At 37.1% G+C, this 18,230-nt stretch overlaps 1 protein-coding gene across 1 annotated transcript; it reads right to left on the bottom strand.

Annotated features, from left to right (window-relative positions):
- Positions 1 to 16,325: 16,325 nt before the first annotated feature.
- On the bottom strand, positions 16,326 to 17,827 carry LOC149849020 (histone H2AX-like). Its single transcript, XM_089998426.1, has 2 exons — positions 17,553 to 17,827; positions 16,326 to 16,699 (listed from the first exon to the last, which is right to left on the bottom strand). Exons 1-2 carry the CDS (start codon positions 17,745 to 17,747, stop codon positions 16,478 to 16,480), a joined length of 417 nt encoding a protein of 138 aa, XP_089854552.1. The 5' UTR covers positions 17,748 to 17,827; the 3' UTR covers positions 16,326 to 16,477.
- Between the last annotated feature and the right edge of the window lie 403 nt (positions 17,828 to 18,230).

Genomic DNA, 18,230 nt, shown 5'->3' with positions numbered 1-18,230 from the left:
TTCCCTCTTTGATGGAAAAATCGCTACGCTTTAACTCAGGAATAGATGTGCACCATTGTGCATACTTTGCATTCATCAAGGTTTATTAGAACTTTGGGTCATAGCTAGGCCATACGCAAATAACTTAGTCTTTACGACAAAGCAGTTTTGCGCAAAAGCAAAGCCTTTCCAATAGGGGCTTCATTCATCAAGCAAAATCTTGATCGAGGAACGGCAAGAGAATTGCATTGGCGATTTGGAGTTCATCTTCATTTGAATGCTCACTTATACACCATATATATAATATAAGCAGAAGCTTGTGCTTTATATGGCGGCGGCGTAAAGGAATGCATATACATATTGTTCGAGGGGTGAAATCGAACAAAATATTCTACATATATAATTACATAAAGTAGGAAAGCCTTGGCATCGTTCGACGCATCAGGAAGACAAAATATATAATTTAAATACATAATCAGAAATTGCAGAAAGCAGGGAGCCTTGGTATCATACGACACGATGGCAAATTGTAAATTACATTTAAGCAGAAGCCTTGGCGATATATAACGTGATGACAATCTTAAGACAATATATGCAAGAATCGGCATCCAACGATAGTTACAATGCGAGCGCATGAACACCAAAGTGTCCTAGAGGGTTCAACCAAGAACTAGGGCGAGATACTATTTTTAAGAACGCATATATTATGCATTCAAACATAGATATCCGATGATAGTCACAAGGTGAGCGCGTGAACACCGAAGTGTCCTAGAGGGCTCAACAAAGGACTAGGGTGAGATACCACTTTAGAAGGTATATGCTATATACAAACAAGCAAATACTTGAGAGAGAGAGAGATCAACGAAGCAAACTTACTTCAAATTACAGAAGGAATGGCTCTAGAACACTCTGACTGCTTCGAACGGGGTTTGATCCTTTTTTTGAGCGGTCAGACTAGGTCAAATGAGGTCGACCTAGTTGAGAAAGAGGAAGAGTAGGTCAAGATGCTCAACCCAAGTAGTTTGAACCAAACTGGGTTCGATCCAAGTCAATTGGATGCAGCAGGTTCAGACTTAGCCCAAGTTGGTTGGGTCTGCGTTCATAAAATCAAACCAAGTTTTGGGACCAAAAAGGACTTTAACTTTGACTTCAAACCCAACTAGGTTCAAGTCAAGTCAACTGGGTTTGGACCAGGTCAGGTGAGCTAAGACCAGGTCAGGCAGGCTAGGACCAGATCAGGCAGACTCAGACCAGGTCAGGTAGACTCAAACCTACTGGGGGAGGCTCTAGAGAGAGAGAGCTAGAGAGAGAGGGGGGACGATTTTTCTAAAGAGGGAGGGCTCTGCTATCTATAGCCAAGCTTGCTTAGCCCCTAAGCAACCTCCTTTTCTAGATTTTCTAGAAATGCTAGCCCAGCACACTAGATTATGGATTGTCCCTGTAAGACCCGTAATTTTTCAGACAACTTCTGAATAAAATATATGAAGCATTTCGATGTGAAAATAGCATTTATACTTGAAATGCGAAACGAATCGATTCGTGCAAACCAGATATACTTAGGATATTTGTATCTTCGTGAATATATGCTGAAACCGTCAGGGAGTCATAACTTTCTCCCTGAATAAAATCAAGAGATTTGTATGAGCCAACTTTCTTAGTTACGACAATACAAAGAGAATGACGTACTCAGAAATTTTCGAAAAAAAATCACTAAAAACCTAAATTTTTTGCGGGACCCACGGAAATGTTGGTGAAACCCATAAAAATATTTCTTAATATTTGGTGAGACCCACAAAATATCCCATGGAACTTCCATGTGGGCCCCACACCAAAATGAACCTCTTAGAATTTTTCAGAAAGAAAGGGCAAGAAGGGGAAGGAAAGCATTAGATTTTTCTAATTTGACCAACCTCTATTTTGAGTTTTTCAACTTAGATAAGATTCTGAATTAGTTTGTTTTAAATTGACTGAGTTGTGTTTTGAACTTTAACCAGGTTTCAAGACAGACACAGGGGGTCACACTCAGCCCAGTGGGGTGCCAGGTGCTATAAGGATGGCCCACAAGGGTGACTCAGGGTTTTATGGATCCTAGATGAGTTATATTCAGATCCAAACCTAAGTTTTGGATCCAGTATGGATTTGGATCTCATGTTAGGATATGGATCTTTAAATTTAATCTTTGAATTTGGATTTTCTTTTGGTTCTTGGATCTAACTCGACTGGGTTTGGATTCGGACCAAGAATCTGGATCTGGATCACTTGGATCTGGACCCATATAAGGTGCCACCTAAGTGTGACCCACTTTGCTTTTTCTAGAGATTAATTAATAAATTAATTTATTTATACTAAATTATAGGGTTTTAGAGAGGTTGGGACATCCCCTTTTATGGACCCCACATTAGGTATTAATGAGGAAGCTTTTCCAAATAGGACTCTAAAGAGTCCATAGCTTGTTTAAACTCTTCTAAAAAAAGAGTTTGTTTTTAGATAGAAGTCTATTAGGAAACCTATCTAGAGGTTAGTTAGAACTTCTATTAGGCATAGGAAGCCTAAAAAGAAGGGGATGCCCCCTCCCCCTTTATTCAAATTAATTAAAAAAAAAGTAAAACCTATCCCAATCTCCTCCACTTCTTTCTCTATTCTCCTTCTTCCGTAGAGTTTTTTCAGCATCAATTGAAGCTGCTCCAAGGTGATAAAATGGGAGACAAAGGTGTTGATGATTCTGAAAACACATTTCAGGTAAGATTCATCCTACTCGTAGCATAGATCAGATGCAAATGCAAAAACCGTGTGTCTTGCCGATTCTACGGGCTGATCCAAGGTGTATTAGATCTAAAATAGGTTTGAAAATGGTTTTAAAAGTATTTTTAATTCAATCTCATGCTTTAAAATAGATTTACAAAATCATTTTTGGTAAATCTATGCTCGGGCGGCTAAATCGGGAAATCGGGTAATGCGAAACACATAGTTTTGTGTTCCTATATGATTTTAGATGATTATATATTTGTTTCTAGCGTGATTGGATGTATATTTGATTTTTTTCTTGTGTTTACAGTATGAATCATGTTTCTGCAAATTTATTTCATGTGTTTCATGGTGTTTTCGCATGCTAGCATTTTAAACTAGTTATTTTGTGAAAAAATCATGATTTATTTTTATAGTTTAGATTCCAAAGCATGTGTTATGATCATATGCCATCTCTTTATGACTATAGATGAAGTTAAGATACTATACATATGTTGATGCATGATAAAAAATAAATAATTTATGTTTATGCTTGAGTTTTCTTATTTTTATCATGATTTATATTGTATTTTTCATGCTGTCTTGATTTTCTTGATCGACTCATTGCGATAAAATAAATATAACTCTCAATTCGGATCACCAATGGCCAAAACCTTTTCTGGTGACCTTCCAGACATTTGGGAGGTGTCTTAGAAAAACATTTGGCCCCAATGGTGGTACGAAAGTGAGGGTTATGGCTGTTGCAACCCAAGACAGAAATTTTGTCTTGTGTGCAGAGCGATTCTTAATAGTCAATTTTGCAGAACATTTAATAAATCAATGGTTTCTATTTGATGATTGATTTTTGGATATATTATGCATATCATATGAATAGATCTGAGAAAAATAAAAGAAAAATATGTTTCATTTTCTGTAAATCTTGAGAACTCACACAAATTGTGTAAAACTCAAGATTTTGCAAAAAATATGGATATGGAACTGTCATAGATAGGGTCTGGTCTAGAAAATCTGGAAAATTCATATAAAAGAGTTTTTTGGTAAACTTAGATGATTCTGAAAGCTAACAAGTATAACTATCACCACAAAATTTGGGAGGATGAAATCCCTTTCGGATTGGGTGTGGTAACTACTTTACAAAGCAAGTTTTTGGTAGGTTCTATTCGAAAAGAAAAATAGTCTTGGGTCCGTGAATTTTTATGAAAAAACAAAATCCTTTTTCTGATACCTATCACCTGATTTTGAAGGTTAATAGCTTCTAGTACTACTATTAATTGTTATGGAGATATATATATGTTTGTTTTGATAGTCTGACACACTCGTAAATAATATAACAGTTCTAATGTTATACAATTCTTGATTTTAGATAATATCTTGACTTCTGAATCTATTTTGCTAAAATCATATGCTTGATTATGATATGAGATGTTAATCATATATATGTTGATGTGTGATTTGTCATGAATATGCTGTATGTAAGTATTGGTATTATTTGTGCATAATGGCATAGGAGACTGCATGTTCAACACGAGAATTAAACATGATAATTAGGCCAAGTGGTATGCATATGCATGCATGCATTATTTTATAAAATTCATGATTCATCCTAAATTGAAATGAGTCTCATGCACCATGGAGTGTGGTATGTGGCATGTGATATGTTGTAAGTCATGTGGGGTATGCATACATGGGGCTTGAATGAGAGTTATATTCGATAAAACCAATGGGGTGCTTGTGAGTACCTGGTTTGACTATGCTAAACATGCTCATACACACACACACTTTAACTGAACTCTTGGGTGCTCCTTACCAGAGAGCACATACCTTGAGTTGGGTTCAAATGAGCTATGTTAGGACACCTCAATGACGGTAGGGGGTATGGTTTCTTGCCTTGTGAGGCCATGGTTTGAGCTGCCTACAGTAGAGTTTGGGGCTGTTGAGCCTGGTGCTGAGTGCATCCAGTGTTGTAGTTGAACTAAATGTAAATAACATCTAATAGCTCATTTGTTCGAGTGACCTACTTTGGAGAGGGTAGGAGGTACACACGCCAACTCACAGGTTTTGAGGTCATAGACACCTCTTGGGCCCCTAGTCATCGATGTAGAGAGTTGGGGCTGTCAATTTATCCTAGGTAGGCAGTCTGGCTCTGCATAGCAGAAATTGATTCTCTAGACCACGGTTAAGTCTCTCTCTCTCAATTAAAAACTGCTTTAGTGGATGTTTGGCTTGACTCTTTGAATTGATTGGTTAATTAAAATGCATAGAATAATAAACACCTATCTGATTGTTGAGTCAGGATTAGGCCCTGAGTGTGTACCCTTTAGAAAAGGAAAGAATAACAATGCATTAGTGATAATGCATGAAAATGCATTCATTATTATTATTAAATGCATGCACTTAAGTGTTTATTACTGTTTTGATGCCCATGTTTATGTTGTTTCAGGTGTCACAAAGCCATGGTTTGAATTTTGTTCAATTCGGAGTTAAAACGATAAAGTTATAGCCATTTTATGGCTTTGGAGTGAAATTCAAAGAAGAACCAGTTTCAGATCCAGTCCAAATGATGTCTTATGGATCTTGGATCTGATTCACACGTGATTTGCAGTCCACCTAACCTAGATCCACAATGCTTAACTTAAAAAATTTCAAAGAAAACACCCCTCCTACTTGGTGCTACCTTGTTTTTGTAATTGAGGCTAGATGTAGGTAGTTGTTAATTCAAGAATAATTTTTATATTTTTTGTTTAACTTAAAAACCTAATATAAAAATTAGTTAGAGAGGGGCGCGATGCAGTTTTTGCCCTCTCTCTATAGCATGCCCCCCTCTTCCTTGATCCCTTCTTCCTCCCTCATGCCAATCCCAAGTTCTTTCTATTCTTATTTATTCTTTTCTCTTCTTTCTCTCCTTCTTCTTCTTCTTTTCTATTTTCTTTTCTTGTCTACATGATCATCATGAGGATCAACTCTGGGAGGCTGTTGCATGCTCCACGAGGTAGAAACTCACTCTCTTCTCAATCCAATCAGTCGGGAGACGCCAATTCGATACCTCCGTCTTCCTCTTCTCTATCGTAGATCTAGTTTTCTAATTTTTGTTTTATTTTCTTAGATCAAATTAAATTTAATTAGATTTATTTGTTTAGCATCCAATCTGCATTTTATTTCTTTTATGCTTTTCAAAAATCATAAAGAAAAAAAAAGGTTGACGGCTTGAATCAACCATCATCCAATTCAAGCCGCTCATCGGATCTACATTGGCGTCTTTTCATTTTCTGTATTTATAATTTTTTTTAATTTTATTTTGTTTGATTATTTAGGATCTTAATTTGCTTATTTTTATGTTCATTTGATTCATTAGAATTTATTTTCCCACAAAATGGTTAAGTAGAATCGTTGTCGAGTTTTATAAAATCAGTAATTCTGAAATCTTGATTTTTATTCTTTTTTCTGATTTTGTTTTGTGCATATTGATAATGCATTAATTCTTAATACATAAAATCATGAATTTATGCATCTTTTATTGGTTTACATTTTATGCTTATGATGTTTTAGGAACAAACAAGCCAGGGTTCGAGTTTCGTGTGATTCATAGTTAAAACGTGAAAATTATAACTGTTTTATGGTTTCAGAGCAAATCCCAATGCAATTCGAACCTTGATCCAATTCAAAACATGTTAATTGGATCATGAATCCAATTCTAATGTGCTTAGCAAATATTTTTAACCAAATCCATTTCAAAGTTTTAGAAAAATCTATTTAAAAAATGGCACCAAGCAATTCTTTTCATTTTAAGCCTCTTTTTGAAATTTTGTAAAAATTAGGACTTAATTATAATTTTTTTAAAAACTCTTATAAATATCACACAAGGGCTGGAGTGAAAGGGATCTTCAGCCCATTCAAACCTACTCTCCTCTTTCTTCTTCATCCCTTCTTGAATTTCCAAACTCTCCCTCTTGCTTCTTTTCCCTCTTCTTTCTCTTCTTTTTCCAATGCTTCTTCTTCTTCTTCTTTCCTTTTCTTATCAAGCGAGAGAGATCAGCAAGGAAGCTAACTCGAAGGAGGGCTAGACATACTTCATTAGTTGAAGATCATTCTTCTATACCCCCAATCATTGGATTCCAAAGAAATTGGTGAATCTTCCATTACCTCTCTCTTTTTGATCCATGCAAGGAATTGCATGGATTTGTATTTGTAAGTTTCTTTTAATTTTTTATTTCTTTTAGTTGATTTCATCATTCTATAATTTTAATTTCTGCAATTTTTGTTTTTAATTATACAATTAGATCATCTAGATATTATATCTTAGTCCATGAATCTCGAATTTGTCATCCTTTGATCTAATTTAATAGATCAAAGTGTGAAAATCAGAATTCTAGAAATTTATTTTTTGTTGATTTTCTATAGCTTGTTGTTTTGATCATAAATTGAGTTTTTGAAATCCAAATCATGATCTATATATTAGATCTAATTCGTGTTTAAGTCTAGTTTCTCTCTGTAAAAATTTAGTACGATTAGATTCCGATTGATAGGCCATTTTGAGCTTTTTCCGGCCATATATTCTGTCATCTTTGTTTTTCTGCAAGTTTTTTTTTCTGCATTTTTTTTAGTTTTTGTTTTTGATATATCTAGAGCTTCCAAATTCCAAATCTAAATCAGTAAAATGGATTGGATTCATGAATGAATCTAATTTCTACTGTAAAATTTTCATTTATTTTCAATCTAATTTGCTAGATGAAATCTATTAAATGCCGAAAGCTGTCAAAAATTTTGACAGCAATTTCCAGAGTTTTGAAGTTGTTGTTCATTTGTTAATAAATCAAGTTCTATATTGAATTTATAATTCTATAAATTGGATTCTCTTTATTCATGTTTTGAGAACATATCTGAAAAGTTTGAGAAGGATCTGAATTCAATTGCTATCTGATTTGGTTAAATTAAAGGAACCTATTCTAACAAGAAATTCTATAATAGCTAGTGGCAGAATTATAATTTCGTGTAGTAATTCAAATTAGTGTAGATTTTGCATTTTGTTTGTTTTTGTTATTGTTTTTGTAAGAGATAGCACAATTTTCTGATTCCACATAATTGAAGTGAAGTGAATTTGAATTTAAAGTGAAGAAGCAAAGGCAAAGAAGCTCCATTTTTAGTTTTTTAGCATTTTCAATTCCTAGTTAATTAGGGTCTTTTTGGCCACATTTAAACTTTATAATTAATTTCAATTTCAACATTATTTGGGGTCTGTAATAATCATTTAATTCTCATTTTGTAATTACTTTTAATTAGTTTAATTTTTTTAAGGTAATAAATAAATTCACTTTTAGTGGAATACAAAGTTTTATCCACCTGTTCCTCGAGTTCGATCTCGGTTCTCACTACTTGTGAGAGTTGGATTTTTAAAGTTTAGTGACCAACTTTCATAAATACTTTTCATCAAAATATCCTTTTAAAAATATATTGACAAAGTGTACACCACGTATCTAGAGTTTCTAAACACATTTTCAAATCTGTAATTTGGATTAGGTTTCTAGATGAATCTATTTTCAATCTATAAGTTTTTATGAGATTCTGAACTCGTTTGATGGACTGTCGCACTATTTTTCTGAAATGTGTACAGAAACACACAGTCTACCACTTTTTGCATTTTCCTGTTTGTCAATTTTATTTTGTGTGATTCGTTTGGAGTTTTTCAACTCTGTAAACTGCTTCGGGTTTCTGAGTGTGTCAAAAACAAATCTAAATTTTTTCATAAGAATTCAATGTTGTTCGCTTGTCCGTTTGTTTGATTTACGAGAATCTATCAAGACAAGAAATTCTTGAAATCGCGTAGGACAAAATCGTCAAGTTTACATTTGTTGAGTTTTGTTCGTGAATTTCTTTTGTGGTGTCGTGTCCTGAAACAAAGGACACTCTATTCCAGATCATAACCCAACTGAGTCACATTGGAGAGTTGTCTAAAATTTTTAATTCTTTTATTTTATGTTGACTGCTCTTATTTATTTGTTTTAAACTAACCTAGTCGTGTGGTAGTTGCCATTTTGTTTGCTTGTTTGTGTTTGTGCAGGTGGTTGCCGTGGCCTGGAAGGTTGATGTTAAGGTGGACGCACTAAAATATCGACACCCACATATATGGATCGTGGTTCATGAGCAGAGGTGTCTTCATCTTCTTTTTCTTTTTATTTTATTTTTAGTTAAAGTAGGGCCATAGACTACATTTAATTGGGTTGTATTAATTTTCTTTCTGCTTGACATTTTGTAATAAGGTTTACACATTTGGTTGCTACACTTTAATTTTAATTTTATTTTATTTTTAAGGCAATAAAGGTATGAAAATTGTTTGGAATACTTATCTTTCATCCCGTTCCCTAAGTTCGACTCGGATCTCACCTTTAGTGTGAACCGGTTTTTATTATTTGGTATCCGGTTTACACAAACATTTTTATTGAAAATATCTTTTATAAAACTTACACCAAATTTTTGTAACCATTGTCGGGGAACGACTATCGAGAAATAAGTATTCATTTTATTGCCAATATTTATTCACATGATTTTAGGCTTGCTAGTTTGCTTTTCTGTACTTATTTAGGACTGCTTATATTATTTTCAATATTTAGGATTGCTTAGTTTGTTTTTGCATATTATTTAGGATTGCTAGGACCGCGTTACTTGACACCCTTAGAGCCATTTTACTTTTCTTACCCGACCCACCTAATAGGGTATCCATTTCATAGGTAACCATGCATCTAGTTTAATTTATGCAAGATAATTGTTTGAGTACAAGTGTTTACTTGTTTGTTTATTTTTCTGCTTTGCCTACTTTCGTGGTGTGGTTTAATTGTGTTGGCACACACACTAGATTAGCTAGAAAACCAAACCCTTAGGGTGGTTGCTACACTGGTCTCTACATAATGTGTATGCAAGGACGACGCGCACAAAACCCCAAGCTCATTGAATCTTTAGAGGACCCAGAATCCATCATTAGATGAGCTCGCAGATCCAGCCACATGGCTGAAGATCAGCAGATCACCAGTCCTCTGAGGGAGTATTTCATTCCTACTGAATATACTCCCACCCCCTGCATCATGAGACCTGATGTAGGAGAGAATCGGTTTGAGATTAAGGCCAACATCATCTAGATGCTCCCATCATTTTACAGCCTTAGTAACGAGGATCCTCATTGTCATCTCGATGAATTTTTAAAGATTTGCTCTACGGTGCAGATCAACAACTTTGGAGATGATGCTCTAAGGTTGACCCTCTTCCTGTTCTCCCTTAATGACAAAGCGAAACACTGGTTAAAGTCCTTAGATACGGTAAGGATTGCCACATGAGAACAATTACAAAAAGAATTTCTGAAAAAAATACTTTTTCATTGGCAAGACAAACTAGTATAGAAAGGCCATTACCAATTTTACTTAGATTGAGGGAGTATAATTCTATGAGACTTGGGATAGGATAAAGACCTACTCAGGAAGTGTTTCCACCACCAAGTGCCCAAATGGCAGTTGGGACATTATTTTTATGATAGCTTGACAGAGAAAGATAGGCAAATGGTTGATTCCTCGTGTGGAGGCATATTCATGCTCAAAAGTGAGGACGAGGAATGGGCCTTGTTTAAAACATTAAGTGAAAATTCAATGCACCATGTCGCAGCCTCGAGAGCAGATCAGGCAACATCTGCGATTGGGGGACCCAAGAAAGGTGGGATATACGAGGTAGGGGCCTCCCTAGAGCTGCATCAAAAGGTTGATATGTTGACCCCAAAATTGGATAAGCTTCTTTCTAGTTCTTCCCCAGTTCAGCAGGTGTGTGTACCAACCATTAACCAAAATCATCAAGTTTGATCTTCCATGAGATCTACAGCTCGTAACGGACCTAAATAGAGTCTTAGTTCAACTTAAACTCTTGAATTTTGCTTGAATTTAACAAAAATTTATCTTGAATTTTGCTCAAATTTAAAAGTTAGAATAAATTAATTTCACAGGAATTACATTGTACTCCGTTAAAGAAATTTCGTCCACAAAATTTAATACTTACTCAAATAAGTGAGGGTATTTCTCTCTCATGTTGGTCTCAGGCTCCCATGTACGCTCCTCGATTTCGTGATATTGCCAGTACACCTTCACTAAGAGAATGGTCATTGATCGCAATACTTTTTTCTTATGATCAACAATCTCAATAGGGTGTTCTTCAACGGTTAGATCTTCTTGAATTTCAATATCCTCATACTAGATCACGTGTGATGGATCAGGTACATATTTCCTTAGCATCGACACATGAAATACATTATAAATCTACGAATACTGAGGTGGTGACTTTAACCGGTAAGTTGCGTCAATCGTCTCTAGGATCTTAAACAATCCAACATACCTAGGACTGATCTTCCCCTTCTTGCCAAATCTGAACACACTTTTGGCAGGAGACACTCGCAAAAAAACAAAATCTTCTACCTCGAATATGAGTTCTCTATGTCATCGGTTTGCATAACTCTTCTGCCTACTTTGAGCTGCCAAAAGTTTGTCTCGTATTTTTCATACCTGCTCAGTGTAATGCTCAATCACCATTGGTGCATCAATTGTCCTTGCACCAACCTCATTCCAGTAGACTGGTGATCTGGCCAATCATCCGTATAGTGTCTCGTAAGGCGTCATCCCTATATTGGTGTAGTAACAGTTTTTATAGGCAAACTCTATCAAAACAACATGTCTATCTCACTCGTCTCTCTAGTCCAGGACACATGCTCCCAACATGACCTCCAAAGTCTGGATCGTCCACTCCAATTGTATGTCTGTCTGAGGATGGAAGGTTGTACTAAACTTCAATTTTGTACCCAAGGCCTTCTACATCTGTCCCTAGAACTTGGATGTGAACCTCGCATCCCTGTCTGATATAATTGATAGTGGCACACCATGCAATCGCACTATCTCCTGCACATATAAGTCCACCAGACTCTCCAAAGACTGATTGATCCTAATCGAAAGAAAATGGGTCAACTTTGTGAGTTGATCCACTATCACTCAAATCACGTCCTTACCCCTGTGGGTTCTAGGTAAACCAACCACAAAATCCATTGTGATTCCTTCTCATTTCCACTGAGGAATCGCTATCTACTGCATCAAACTGTCAGGCCTCTAGTGCTCTATCTTGATTTGCTGACAAATCAAACACCTATACACATATTCAGTCACTTCCCTCTTCATACCAATCCACCAGCAATTTTTCTATAGATCCTTAAATATTAGTGTAAGTTTTATGAATTAGATTTTAAAAGATATTTTTTATAAAAACAGTTTATGCAAGTCAGACACCAAATAATAAAAATTGGCTCTTACGAGTGGTGGAGTCCGGGCCGATCTCAAGGAATGGGAGAAACACTTTGTATTCCACAGAAAACTAAGCTACTCTTTATTGCTTTGAAAAATAAAAGAATTAATTAATTGACTAAGAGTGCGGCCCTCTACGGAGGGCTTAAACAAATAAAAATAATAATAAGGGGCCTTATTACAAACCCAATGAATTAAATAAATAAAATAAATTCTAAGCTAAAAAGAAAAGAAAAGAAAAGGGTCTTCAATGCTTGAGTTGCTCATCCTCTCCTTACATTTTGTTTATACTATGGTATTCTAAGAGCGCCCTGAGGGGCTCTTCTGAGGGCTTGAAGGGTCTTTTGAGAAGACTTTTTGGGGACCTCAGAGGGCTTTTCGAAGGTATTTTTGAGGGCTCACCGCACGTTCAATCACTTCCCTGCAAAATACAAACGCTAAACAAGAACAAAACAACGAAAAACTAGACAAAAAATCAAGGTTAGTTTGAAGAAAAATTATAAAAACAAGAATCTAACTACTAAGAACAAACTAACTATATGTAACAACTATGAACTAACCTGTAACAAACTAAGCACTAAATGACAAAATAGCAAAACAAACTAACAATCCGGAAACTAATTTGTAACAAACTAATAACAATTTATGAAATTAATTAACAAACTAACTTGATTAATAGCAACTATAAGCAAGTAACTAAATTGGAAACAACTAAAACTAACCCTTCAACTGACTAATTAAAAACTATAAAAACTGTGGATAACACTAATGCATAAAATAAACTAAACTAATTAGTAACTCTACTTTAAGAAGAAGAAAAGAAAACTGTGAATGCAAAACTAACCACTAAGTCTAACTATTTTCAAAACAACTAAACAAAGTTAATCTACTTAAATAAAGAACTAACATGTGCAATTCAATTAACAAACTCCTACCTCAACACAGACAGTAAAAACGTTAATATCAAGCTGGCTAATTAAAATAGCAAATATAACTAAACCCAATCTAACTATTGAATCTAACTAATTAACAAAAGAAGCTACGATATTAACAAAAGACACATAATTTAGACTAAATTAATGGACTATGCAACCTAATGAAAGCACATATCAGCAATGGAATCACCCAGATCACAACTTATGATGCACAGATCACGCATAGACTATTGATGATGTTTCAAAACTTGATACGGGCAATGCACTTACTCCATGATACGGCAGACTGTTACAATGGCCGAAAGATCAAGTCTGGACCATATAACCTAATGATCAATGCTCAGCAAGAGAAAAGATATTGGCGTTGTTCTATTTTTTTTTTTCTTAATCTGACCTGGCCTGTAGACTCGCAGGTCTATTCGGTTCTATCGATTTCATGTTGAACTGGCCTAGTCTCAACTTCATTTGTATTAACCCGAACCAGCTATAACGCTGACACGATGGCTATGCCGGTCTGGTTAATGGAACTAGATCTGGTTGTGCTCTCTTTTAAAAAATAAATTTAACTAACAAGCATAAAACGAAACAATAAAGAAAACGCTATCTATGAACCGGTCCTCTTTTAACTATATGCAATACTGAACATGATATATGCAAATATATATAAATTTTTTTCCTCTATTTTTCATATATTAAAAATAAAACTAATGTAATCTATATGCAATGAATATTCAATGATATGATGTATGTATGCAAAAACTAAACTACAAAACCACGGAGAAATGTGGGAGAAGAAGCGTACCTTTCGATCTGTTTTCGATGAAGGAGTTGAGAAAAAAAAGTGGTCTTAGCTTCGAGTTGCACGTACCTTCGACGATGGGACCAAGGAGAAGCCAGTGAAGAAAGAACCAAGGGAGGAACCAGCCAAGAGTGAAACAGGGGAAGAAGAGAAAAGGGGGAAGGATAAAATACAAACAAACAAACTTATATATACATGATCACCTAATGAACTTCTATATACAAACAAACTCTTCTTTTTAGAAGAGTTTAAACAAACTATGGACTCTTTAGAGCCCTTTTTGAAAAAACTTACTCATTAATACCTAATGTGGGGTCCACAAGAGAGGAATACCCACCCTCTCTAGAACCCTTTAATTTGTTATAAATTAATTAATTTATTAATTAATTAATCTCTAGAAAAAAAATTTGGGTCCCACCTAGATGGTGCCCCACTTAGGTCCAGATCCAGGTAATCTGGATCCATATTCTCGTTCTGAATCCAAACCCAATTGAGCTGGATTAGGAAACCAAAAGAGAATCCAAATCCAAAGCTTAAATTTAAAAATTCATATCCTAACATGAGATCAAAATCTATACTGGATCCAAAACTTAGGTTTGGATCTGAGCATAACTCATCTAGGATCCATAAAACCCTGAGTCATCCCTGTGGGCCACCCTAACAGCACCTAGCACCCCACTTGACTGGGCGTGACCCCCTGTGCCTCTTCTGGAACCTACTTAGTCAATTTAAAACAAACTAATTTAGAATTTGATTCAAGTTGAAAAACTTAAAATAAAGGTTGATCAATTTTAAGAATTATATTGTTTTTAATCAACCGTTAACCAAAATCATTAAGTTTGATCTCCCACGAGATCTATGACTCGTAACGGACTTAACTAGAATCTTAGTTCAACTTAAACTCTCAAATTTCGCTTGAATTTAACATAAAATTATCTTGAATTTTGTTTAAATTTGAAAGTTAAAATAAATTAATTTCACAGGTATTACAAATTGGGTGGAAAGTTGAAAACTTATTAATTATTATGGATCTGGGTTAGGTAGGGCCGGACCAACTGACTTCACATTGGCTCATTGGGCTAATGGCCATGGGGTGCTCTTCAAACCCGAGCCCATTAAGAACCGGGCCAAAACTCGGCCCATTAGGAAACAGGTCAAGCCCTCTTCGGGCCAGGCTGCACTTAAAGCCTGGTGGACCAAGCTCTAAACAAGCCTGAGCCAAGCCAGCCCAATGCCCACTAGGGATGGCATTCGACCGGAACGGAGGCGGCGGACAAGGTCTCCACCTCCACCCCGTCTCAAAATTCTGCCCTTCATCCCCGCATGGGTTTTGATTTTAACCTCCATCCTTGAATCTATCCCTGTTTCATGTCCTCCATTCTGGATCCAAACGAGAAAAGGTGAGGTGGAGCTGCATTTCTCGTCAGTCCATTGTCATCCCTAAAAATATTTTAGTTATTTTACTAACAAAGATCATGAACGGAGCGCAGCCAAAGAAAGCGAAAGTCCATCCCCGCACGGATTTTGATTTTAACCTTCGTCTCAGCCTCCATTCCCAGTCCAAACAGGACGAGGTGGGGGCAAAGCTCCGTTTTCCCCGATCCACTGCCAACCCCTGCGTTGATTTGACAAAATAAATAATTAAGTGAAGTAATTTGGCAAGAGAACGTATAACTACCAACGCTACTGCTTGGAGCGGTTCGGAAAAATCTTTTGTTCGTCGCATCATGTAGGGCTGGCAGAGATGCATACAGTTGGCCTAACCAAGCTCGAGCTCGGCTTGGTGCTTCGTGAAACTTGGAGTGTCTTTAAACACAGCTCGGTAACCACGCTTCGTTTAACCAAGTGAAACGTTATAGGAGGTGCTCGTTTCTTGTCCGGAGCGTCAGTTTTAAATAGTAACAATTACAGGTAGCATAATTGTTTTGTTTTGTTTTTTTGTCGATAGGCAGCAGATAGCATCATTGTTGATGAAACTAGTTTTACTAATTCTGAATACGCCTGTGGTAGCAAAACTAATAACGCGTTTTGCTTGGAGTTGAACCCTCAAATGAGAATCAATCGCTCATGTGATTTGGAGAGCGAAGCAGCCTCAAAAATGTGATTTCAAATTTCACTGCCCCAATTTTTCACATAATGCCTTGCACTTCAGAACGGGGCAAATGAGAATTGCCCCCCGATTTCTCATATGGCTCCAAACTACATTGTCTAGTCTGTGATGAGACGCAATAAGCATTTACCATGAACTTGGGCTTAAAAAGGATTCGAATTGGCTCCCCACAATTGAACTCACGAATGGAGAGATGGGCAACAGGCTTTGGCCTCCCAAAAACCAACCTCCGAAAGGGCCAGCAATGGGGCTACAGTTTGATCAAACCCTACCACCAGCAAAGGGCTGGGCCAAGACACTAAAAGGAGCGTATGCATTGATACCTACCAAAGCTCAGCAATCCAATTCCACATTACCTATGGAAGATGGATCCTCGTTCAGTTCAAAACAAACATCGATCCCATTAAATCCATTCGATTCCACATCCCCTTATATGCGAAAGATTGGAGGAGAAGAAAAAAAGGGCATTGTCTCATTTCAGACACATCCAAGGAATATACAAGATCCAAAACCCTAAGCATCAGAAACCCAACCCACACATCAAACTCCCACCCGGAAGAGGCCAAAAAGGAGGGGCAAGAAAAAAGCGGTAGACCTAAAACTCCTGAGAAGCAGAACCAGGCTCGTCCTTTCCCTTCCCCGCCTTCTTCGGCAGGAGCACCTGGTGGATATTGGGCAGCACCCCACCGTTAGCAATCGTCACCGTACCGAGCAGTTTGCTCAGCTCCTCATCGTTTCTCACCGCCAACTGGATGTGCCTCGGCACGATCCGATTCTTCTTGTTGTCCCTCGCGGCGTTCCCGGCCAACTCCAACACCTAAATCCAAACACAAAATAAGAAACCCTAATAAGAACTCACCGTCTTCATCTCTGAACCATTAGAGGACGACCAAAAACACTAAAGAGAAAAAAAAAATCTCCTTTCGGAATCATCAAAGAGCTGAGACACACATATGCAAAAGAAAAAGTACAAACTGGAAGGAAAACCGAAATTTGAAGTTAAAGAAGATAGCATAAACAGAATACAATGATTTATTTCAAAAAAACACAAATTTTAAGGTAAAATACAAAATCGAGGGGGAACAGGACAGCAAGAAAACTGATTAGGTTTTCTTTTCAGTTCCAAAGTACCTCGGCTGCTAGGAACTTGATCACAGCAGAGAGGAGCAAATCTCCCCCTCCGAATTAGAACAATGGGAAGCACAAATTCGAAGGAAAAAGAAGATAAGAGTACGAATGGATTCAGATCTGTCCTTTTTTCCTTTTTCCGGCAACGCCTCAGCTGCTAGGTATTAGAATGCAAACAGGGGAGCAAATCTCCTCCCCAAATCATAGAGAACGATAGGAATCAGAATTTAAAAGGAAAAAGAAGATAAGAGTAAGAAAGGATTCAAATTTCTCTTTTTCCGGCAATACTTCAGCCGCTAGGTATTCCAGCATGCAGAGGGGAGCAAATCTCCTCTCCAAATCACAGAGAACGGTGAAGCACCAATTCGGAGGAAAAAATAGATAAGAGTAACAAAGGATTCGGATTACTCTTTCTTTCCGGCAATACCTCAGCCGCTAGGTATTCGATCACGCAGAGGAGAGAAAAACACCTCTCCAAATCATGAAAGCAAATTCAAAAGGGAAAAGGATCTTTCGAGAAACAAATAGGGTTTCTCCTTTACCTCGGCTGCTAGGTATTCGAGAACGGCGGAAAGGTAGACGGGAGCGCCCGCGCCGACTCGCTCCGCATACTTTCCAGCCTTGAGAAAACGAGCGATCCTCCCGACCGGAAATTGAAGCCCGGCCTTCTGCGATCGGGAAACCGATTTCGATGCCTTGGGCTTCCCTCGACCGCCCTTCGTTCCGGTAGAACTCATTCTCTTCTTCTAATTCTTCCTTGAGAGAGTGAGAGAGATGCAAAACCCTAACCCTAGCGGAGAGAAATAAGCCTTGAACAAAGGGGATTGAGGAGGCGTATTCATATGTAGTGGTCCCTGAATGGTTTTCTTGACGCTGATTCGTCCACCATTGCTCCATGGATTGCCAGCATGGCGCGTTAATCTGGTGACCATGTTGATAGAACAGTGCCCTTCATCGCTCAAAGCAGGTTATATGTCCCCCACCCCCCTCCCCCCGAACAGGGCAGTTAGCTACATCTCATGCTCGGGGGTTCCAAAGAGCACCACGTATGTAAGCATGTGTGTCTCGTATCCCCATGTTTGTCAGTATTAATTAGTGTTGGAGTTTGATGCGATTGCAAAGACTTAAGTATCCTCTCCTCCATTGGTGCCAAAAAAAATAATGATTCTTGAAAATGAGTGGTTGTAAAGACTTAAGTGTCCCGAAGATGATTATTTAAG

Source organism: Nuphar pumila, chromosome 1 (assembly GCF_984573655.1).
Source record: "Nuphar pumila chromosome 1, dmNupPumi1.hap1.1, whole genome shotgun sequence".
Taxonomy (NCBI): Eukaryota; Viridiplantae; Streptophyta; class Magnoliopsida; order Nymphaeales; family Nymphaeaceae; genus Nuphar; species Nuphar pumila.
Note: the sequence above shows the minus strand (reverse complement) of the source record. Positions and strands in the feature narration are given on the sequence as shown.